This window comes from Glandiceps talaboti, chromosome 17 (genome assembly GCF_964340395.1).
Source record: "Glandiceps talaboti chromosome 17, keGlaTala1.1, whole genome shotgun sequence".
Lineage (NCBI taxonomy): Eukaryota > Metazoa > Hemichordata > Enteropneusta > Spengelidae > Glandiceps > Glandiceps talaboti.
In genome coordinates this window covers 6,359,142-6,368,629 of record NC_135565.1, presented here as the reverse complement: position 1 = coordinate 6,368,629, position 9,488 = coordinate 6,359,142, and the positions used below count along the sequence as shown (strand labels likewise).

The 9,488-nt window shown below is 37.0% G+C and overlaps 1 protein-coding gene across 1 annotated transcript in view; it reads right to left on the bottom strand.

Annotated features, from left to right (window-relative positions):
* Positions 1–7,288: 7,288 nt before the first annotated feature.
* The window catches only part of LOC144448649 (organic cation transporter protein-like), a 13,678-nt gene continuing 11,478 nt past the window's right edge, over positions 7,289–9,488 (bottom strand). The window contains exons 7-10 of the mRNA XM_078138927.1: positions 9,150–9,239; positions 8,351–8,467; positions 7,881–7,953; positions 7,289–7,534 (exon numbers count right to left, since the gene is read on the bottom strand). Coding sequence (XP_077995053.1) covers positions 7,289–7,534; positions 7,881–7,953; positions 8,351–8,467; positions 9,150–9,239 — 526 coding nt within the window. The remainder of the gene's footprint in view (positions 7,535–7,880; positions 7,954–8,350; positions 8,468–9,149; positions 9,240–9,488) is intronic.

The window sequence follows — 9,488 nt, the reverse complement described above, 5'->3', positions numbered from 1 at the left end:
GTTCGAAGTTGTTTTGTTATTATTAATCTGACCTCTACAAGTAATTACTATATTGAGCTCTGCAAAAAACGTGGACTTTGTGATGAACACTCGGACCATGGACTAATCCACACACACTCTGTTACTAAATATATGTTTTGGTGATTGTCTTTGGACAATTTCACATTTGATCAACTTATAGGCTATTAGCCTTTTCTAGCTGTAATATGATATGATATGATATGATATGATATGATATGATATGATATGATATGATATGAGATATGATATATGATATGATATATGATATGATATGATATATGATATATGATATGATATGATATGTGATATGATATGATATGATATGATATGATATGATATGGTATGATATGATATGGTATGGTATGGTATGGTATGATATGATATGATATGATATGATATGATATGATATGATATGATATGATATGATATGATATGATATGATATGATATGATTATCTTACCTTAAAATTTGACAGATACTCCAATATTACATGTTTACCTAAAATTGCATTCAATATACTGAAACAGTTATACCCACAGGCACTCGAATCAATCTCCTATGATTATTAAAAACAAATGTATACTATTATTTACTATACATTTAAAAAAAATCATACAGATTGATTCGAGTGCCCGTGGTTCTCCTGTTTTTATATATTTTTAATTTAAACTTTTGCAGCTTCTAGATACAACTTTCGCTGGCTGCTGACCATGGATTTTGTTTGATCATCAACAGATTATACATTGTGTAGTAGTGTGCATGCTGTTGCTGTTTATATCATTAACTATTTACAGAGCCCACATTGTGTAAGTAATGTTTGTGTGTTATCTTTATGGTGTCTATCTCAACATGAAACCTTGTGGTCAGGCTCACTTATCTTGATAGTTCTTTTAAAATAGCTTTGATTCTCTTTTTGGAAAAGCACTATGCAGCAGAAGATGCTATGGTCCTGAAGATATAATGTATACACTGTAGGAATATATTCGATGTACCCCATCACGCTAGAATCACCTAATCTTGCCTAATGCTATTCGGCCTATCGTAGATTACACAACGTTGTTTGTTTGTATGCTTGAGACTGTCGCACGATTCATGAGCTAAACATACGAAGTTATGGCATTGTATAGTAATAACTCAAACTGAAGGACTGTTCATTGGAAGTGATAACATTCTCTCCTCCATATATGATCACAAGATGATTTGATAGAGATAGGTAGATAACGACTTACCTTAATAACTAGTAAGAAGGTTCACTGGTGTTGATCCACAGCTAGCTGTATCCGTCGTACCTACATGTTCAGTAACCCTTGACCTCTGTCTTCCTTCAATCCGATAGATGGGCACAGATTATGTGATCATCTAGCATCTTCTGAATGATCATCAAATGATAATGTGATTGATGACGTAAAACGATTATTCCATCAAAGGTGACGTAGAGTTACTTGTGTCTTTTTTATAGTCAAACTAATACATTAGATACACAAGTGCATCTTTCGCTGGTAAACACGTGTGTATTCACCTTGGAAGTATGATAGCGACGAAACTATTCTCCTAGCATCATGAGTGTTAATCATTAACATATTTGGCATCGATAAATATACAAACAAGATAAATTTGGACGACCTTCACACCAGGGGGGGCACGATACCTACCACGTGATATGGTTTGACCCCTAGAACAATAGAGCGTGACCCCGCTGCACTACAACTTAGTACAAGCGAGTATTTCCCGTTTTTCAATGAATTTTGAGTGTATATGTAAATAATTTCTCAAGATAAATTCCACATTTGTTGTAAAGCTATAAAGCATCATCCCAAACTGCTTAAATAATATCAAAAACGTCCAGTTGTGAAATTATTTATGTTCGAATGCAGGAGACAGGTCAAACTACTTAGTCAGAGCTTTCGACGAGCGCTATTTTCCGATGTTTTTTTCACAGAAGAACACCATGTATTCAACGAAAAAAATCAACATTTATACATTTTGATTCATGATAATTACGTTATATCTTGCCACCACTAAATGCTCCACGAATAATGACTATACGGCAGCGTCAAAGACTAGTCGAAACTGTCTTAATTTCAAGATGGCGACGCACGCCTCGTCATATTCCTATAAGGGGTGGACCATTTGATATCCTGGGGGGGGCTTGGAAGATTTCGGGGGGGGGGGGGAGATGCCAAGTGGATTTGCTTGAAAAAAAATCCGGATATGAGTGGGTGATGGAAAAAAAAAGATGGACCACTGCTTCTAGAAAAAAAATATCTTGATAGGGAAATGATGCACAGGTTCGAGTATACTGTTCAACCTGCTCGTACCTCTCCAACCAGGACACTTGTCAAATCATGACAAACAGTTTCAAACACATGTCAGGGACCAGTCAGTTTCGTTAGCCTGTGGTACATATATATATTTGTTCTTGTCTCTGTTTCTTTCATAAATGGTTTAAATATTACTTCATGTAAGGGTTCAAACATAACTGTACATACAATTATACATATAATACATGTATTACCTAGCTACCACACTAGCTATATGTAATTTTTTGGCTGTTTCACAATCAGTGCTTCACTTATCTTGCACTTTGGGGCAAAAGTGAACTTGTTTTGTAACGGTAATCTTCATACTATTACTATTGGATAGTTTATAAAAGAACTTAATTATTGTCTGAAAGTGTCTGTGAATGGCCTAAACATTGCCTTTAGAAGTAAAAATCCTCCAGGGCCCTAGAACCCCCCCCCCCATTCACACACACTCACACAAGAGGTACACATATTCCAGTCTCAAAGCTCTTCCTCTACAGCTTACTGTCAGATGCTATGAAACTTTATTCATGGGGTCAGTGACTTTTTGTTGGCCCAATGGAAAATAACACTGACACCCCCCATCCCCCCAAGCTGGAGAAACTGACCGGTCTATCTAAATGTCTGAGCTCACCAATCAAGTTTCCGATTTGTATTTTCAGTGTGTCATCATACCATGGCATAAAAACTGTCAATGATGTTTATTTAATTGAAAATCAAATATGTATCAAATATGTAGTTTTCTAAATAAAATCTGTGTGTGATAGAACAACATCTTTTTACTCTCTGTATTACCCTGTGTGAAAACCAAACAGAAAATTGTGGCAACAAATGTAGGCGTTCAACGTTGACGTAAAAAAAATCCGGATATCTCAAAGAAGCAAAGAAAAAAAAAGTTGCCAGCATAGGCGAAGGAGAAAAAAAATAATTCTCAGGCAAGCAGGTGGGAAAAAAAAATAATGACTCTCCACCAATCTCCCAAGCCCCCCCCCAGGATATCGAATGGTCTACCCCTAATGTAACGTTGTACTAGTAATAGTACCATACACTTTCGAACAAACCACTTTGCCAGAAATGCTGTTATAAATACAAAAAAAACACCGTAAATCTCACATTTTTATTTTATTTTATATAATACATTTTTTCGTGTCATTGTCGTATAACTAGGGCCACCCTGGATACATTATGCAGCGATCACATATAAAATTTCTTACGGGAGTACTCCTCACACTCTCTGCAAGAAATTCGTCGAAGGCACAACCAGTTTCATTTCACTGGGAACAGCACGTATCTGAAACAATACACATGTAAAAATGTTAAACAACTACATAGTTTACTTGTCGACACGAGTGAAACTTCATTTTTCAGTAAGTACGGCAAGACAGAACGCAGAAAGAACGTAAACTTATGGGCGTTAGACCGGGTGCGGTACGTTATGCCAGGCGTAGTGCACTGATCACCTGACCTCGAGCTTGCACACTAGCGTACTAGACGTAGACGTCGCTTGCTGGACGTTGAATGTCACAACTATCACAGTCATTAATTATCAATGGACTTGTAGGTATCCAGCAAATGCTGCCTTGAAGTTGATTCTAGAAAATGGAATATCCATGTGTTTTTTTCATTTTGGTAAAAACGCGACCGCGACCTACCGAACTACAAATACAATGAACTGCAGGCCGGCATGTACACGTACGGTACGGTATACACGGTCACGTCGCTGAATACTTTTCGATCTGATTTGGTACCAGTACACATAATAAATTACGATGGCAAAAATAAAGGAAAGACGAATTTAAAACGTATGAAACGTGAAAATGTACGTACCTTGTCAATCTGTTGTCAACAGCGAATTTGTATCCAGCAGTACACAGTGCTAGGCGTAGGCAGGAAGTGCACTCGACAGTGTATCAATACTGAATGAGCTTCATTGCGCTGACGCGATAGCGTGTCACGTGACTGGCATCGTGCCCCCCCTGCTTCACACTTACCAGTTTGGCCAGCACAAGTTTGATGTCCTCTGCTAATCCCACACTCATTTAAGTTTTCGCAAATTTGACTCTTCAATTAAAATGTGCCTCAATTTCCTATCACATGCAGTTACTATAGCTGGGCAATATTGGTGTGGGGATCATTGGGGTGGGGGTGAGGGTAGAGTGCACGTGGCCTATTATATTTGCCAAGTGAATCAAAGTTGATACCCTTAATAACTAATGATAATAGTTAGTAGCACACAATAAATGAATACATATTTAACTCACGTAATTCATTTGCATGTTCACATTTTTCCCACATAGATATCCACAATTTTTATCTTTAATTTGAATTTTCTGTATAATTCATTTTTATTCTATTTTACATATTTTTTTTTTAATTTGAGCTTTGTCGAATAAAGTCCCATTTACTCTTGTGGAAAATCCTAAAGTGTGATGACTTTTCTACAGTAAACTGTTGTGTGCAATCATATACAATGAAGTCATCGTTATGAAAACCATATTGAGTCTGGGCTCCGTATTGGACAATTCGTTCGTGGTTATTCTTTAACATTTCCCGAGTTGCCCATTTGAGATAAAGAGGCTATGTTTTTTTTGAATTTCGAATACCACCATTTGTAACCCAGAACTACATGACCCCATGAGTACGATCGAGTAATGGCACATACACTCGGTATTTGCACAAATATTTGCGATGTTCTCTACGGCCGTATTTCCATGAGTAGTGAGCGTAGCGAGGGAACGTGTAGCAGAAATCACTGCAAGCTCGAGTACAAATATCCCTGACTACCAACACTGGCACTCACGCCTCATGGGGTTCTTTTACGATCGTATCTGATATCGAAAAAAAATCCATACAAATAATCGTGTGCGCTCAAACACATGCGGTTTCATTACAGACGCTTGATAGACTATCACTAGTGGTAATTAGACTGACACCACTCACTTGGGAGATTTTTTTGTCTCATAATCTTCAAATGTTTTGAATGGTTATGCATTTCAAATTTTGTGAAGGAAAATGCGGTCAACTTTATTTTTTTTATTCTTCCCCGTTACACAAGTAGCCTTCCAAGGAGGCTCACTATTTTTGCAATCTCTAACTCAGGTGACCAGTTCACAAAAAAAGAGAAAAACAAATCGTTTGTTTTTCAACTATGTATTCAAATAAAGATTGAAAATAGCATGCAGACTTGAACAAGTCCATATGTGTCATATACAAGGAATGACCATGCACTCATAAATTTCCACATCATTTGCATGTACTGTTTTTCATTTGCACTGCGCAGTATAATAAATACCGCTAGTATGCGCACGCACTGCAGCAAGTAATATCTGATACACGTGCAATTATATCCGAGTGTCATGTCTGTTGACCATCAGCTAGGCTAATATACTACGGAAATCAAGCTATAGGCAAACTAAAATAGACACAAACTAAAACTATTGTTGATATACTACTATGGAAATCAAGCTATAGGCAAACTAAGATAGACACAAGCTAAAACTATTGTTGATATACTACTAGGGAAATCAAGCTATAGGCAAACTAAGATAGACACAAACTAAAACTATTGTTGATATACTACTAGGGAAATCAAGCTATAGGCAAACTAAGACACAAACTAAAACTATATCGTTGATATACTACTATGGAAATCAGACTTTAGGCAAACTAAGATAGACACCAAACTAAAACTGTTGTTGATATACTACTATGGAAATCAAGCTATAGGCAAACTAAGATAGACACCAAACTAAAACTATTGTTGATATACTACTATGGAAATCAAGCTATAGGCAAACTAAGACACAAAGTAACTTTGGATGTTTCCTCGAATGTTTCTTCTTCTAAGTCATATTTATATATACCTCTTTAAACCATTACCCCAGTTTTTATATGATATTTTTAGCTGTATTCTTAAATTCGGATCATTTAATATGTGTAATCTTTGCATAAAAATTACAAAGAGAGTCAATATTCTCGTTCTGAGAAAGACAAAAGATGATATAGGTTTGCCACTAGGAGTGATGTTCAGAAAAAAGATATTAGACTAGCGGAAGGGCCATAAACTCAAGTATGATATCCTGCTTTGAGAGGAGCCCAGTTTGTCAAGAGAAACATTCTGCTAAATTCCGATGACGTGATATATAGGAATTTGCAGAGTTGTTTCAGAAACAGTTTATTGACTGCATCATCGTCAATAAATGTGGAAAATGTGTTATTGTACGTACAATAATAACAAACGTTTTACACAATGCATTTATTAGCTTTTAAAAGTGAGTACCCAATCCTCATCCTTACGACCGGAAATACCCGAAAACTCTCGATTCGGAAGTAAATCCGAAGGGAATTGACTGAAAAAAAAGGTCATTTTAAGATGTTTGCAGATGTTTTTTTAACGTTTTAAAACCAGAATACGTTTCACAAACATGTCGTCTAGCAAATAACAAGAGTGAATGTGAGCATTTTGAATCACCTTTAACTTCTATATCAAACATTTCTACGGTCATCGTGACTCCTGATTTTTTTCTTAATTACAACTAAGAAGTGTTTGCGTACATAAAATAATAGCAAAGGTTTATATAGTTTATTGCTGGGGCGCATGTCATGTTACAGGGGGGAGGGGGAGGGTGTTTCATTATATTTTTCTTTTGACCCTGTTGTCAACTTGGTAATGTATAAGCCACCCTGTGTTATTAAAAAATGTGACCTTGGCAGTGACTTTTCAATACCGAATAGCTTCCGGTCAATCGCAAACAAATAAACATAGGGACAACAAATTGCTAGGGCCGACGTTGTTTACAACCATTTTCGACGAGAATTAGAAAACAAATAAGTCCAACATTCTGTCGAAATAGTTTATTAATCTTTGTACAAAATCAATCTCCAAAGATGTAGAAATCAGAGTTTTAGAAATAATACCATTTACAGGTCACTGTTATATTATATTATACAAGTGTTGTAAGTCACTACAGGAATTCATCGTCGAAATCAGTCTGTGTCGAACTTTCCTTCTGTGTGTTGCAATGTTTATCATGTCTAGTTTTATTCATGTCAGATTGTTTTACTGTTGGTGCCTTCCAAAGATTTTCAGCTTCCTTGATGTTTCTTGGTAGTAGTTTGTCTTTTGTTTCTGGTAACAACAAGACAGTGACTCCCGAGACCAGAGACAAAATACCAAACATACTCATCGCAATGGCCACGTTGTAGTGAGCCTAGAATGGTGGAGGAAAGGGTAAAAGTTAATTGTTAAATCATCCAAAGGTCGTCGTCGTCGTCGTCGTCGTCGTCGTCGTCGTCGTCATCATCATCATCATCATCATCATCATCATCATCATCATCATCATCATCATCATCATCATCATCACCATCACCACCACCACCACCACCACCACCACCACCATCATCATCATCATCATCATCATCATCATCATCATCACCATCACCACCACCACCACCACCACCACCACCACCATCATCATCATCATCATCATCATCATCATCATCATCCAAACATATCAAAACGAATACTATCCCCAATGTTTAAACAAAATAACTTACCACATACACCGTTAATGGCGCTATTACACCACCTACACTAGCAGCAAAACTGGCCGAACCAAAAGCAATGTTTCTAAACGAAAGAGGTAATTTATTACAAACTGTGTTCCAACATTACGATTGGTGTGCAAATATGTTGCTATAATGAGATCTTATTCCCAATATTTTTCTTCATTTAGGCAAGGGAAGTACAAGTGATCTAAGGGGCCTTCTCGCTCCGAGTAGCTAGACGAGTAGCGACAAAACCCTTATGTCATGAATATTTTGCATCCTGCCTTTAACAGTGTTCCTTCGAGAAGCAAATCGGTACACGAGAACAGGTCGAACCAAGATTACATTGTGATTACACTTGCTTGAAGAACAACGAACTTTTTGAATGTTAGTATCAAACTCTCGTTTGTAAATATACCAAATGTAAGCTCACTGGCAGATGACTCTTCCCCCCCCCCACCCCCAAGTATTCAACTAACCTCAGTAAAGTGGGATACAACTCCGGGGCCCACACATACACTGTTCCGTATGCTCCAGTGATGGCAAACTTTCCGATAAGTAATAAAAATATTCTAAATCCAGATAAGCTGTCTCCACTTTCTGGGTTGAAATGAAATAATAAGAAATTGTAAATTAGCGACGAATGCGTATGCTGCTGGATTGCAAACACTATAGCAAACAAAATGATTAAGTTTTGAAGTTCTTCACTGAGTTGAGAGAGAGAGAGAGAGAGAGAGAGAGAGAGAGAGAGAGAGAGAGAGAGAGAGAGAGAGAGAGAGAGAGAGAGAGAGAGAGAGGAGGGAAGGAGGGGGGAGGGGAGAGGGGGGGAGGGAATCTGACTGAAAGCAGCACTATTTTAATACGTCTTGGTGACAGTCTTAACAGCAATGGCGATAACATGATATTTCTATTTCAAGTGTTAGTAGTCAAAAGATCTAACCAAACGATCGTTCGCCTTGAAACACAAAGGGATGAATAAACAACTTCATTTATGTCCTATAATCTAGGCTGTTTTGTTCGATTTTGGAAGTGATTCTAATTATAGAATGCACTAACTGTACTATTGCTCTTTTCTTCTATAGTCCATTCAAATTCACATATATCTCATCGTTCTGTGGTGCGAGGACTTAGACTCTTTTGAAGGTTAGGGTTCATCCTGAAACATTAGTTATTTTCAACTTTTTTTTTGTTCAATTTGTTATCTGAACAACTTTTCATTGAAGACAGTCGAAAATTAAAGCTATTTATTGACATGTGTAGCTGTTTGTTGATGTTTACTTACCTGTTTCTTCTGGAACAAATATTATCGCCGTACAGGTTACACCACTTAATATAAGAAATATACAACTTGGCCATCGACGACCCCACCTATGATGTAAAGACATGTGATAACAATATTGATATGACTGACAAAAAGTGCCACTAAATCCTAATAGCAAATCTGAATAAGCTAAACATCTGTCTAAAAAATAGACATAGAATAGGAAATAACAAAAGTGAAATTATTTATTTACATGTCGTTACGGAATGATTCGTCATTGAAAATATTTCAACTTATAAAGGAGACAAAAATCGCGCGCGCGCGCGCGCGTGTGTGTGTGTGTGTGTGTGTGTGTG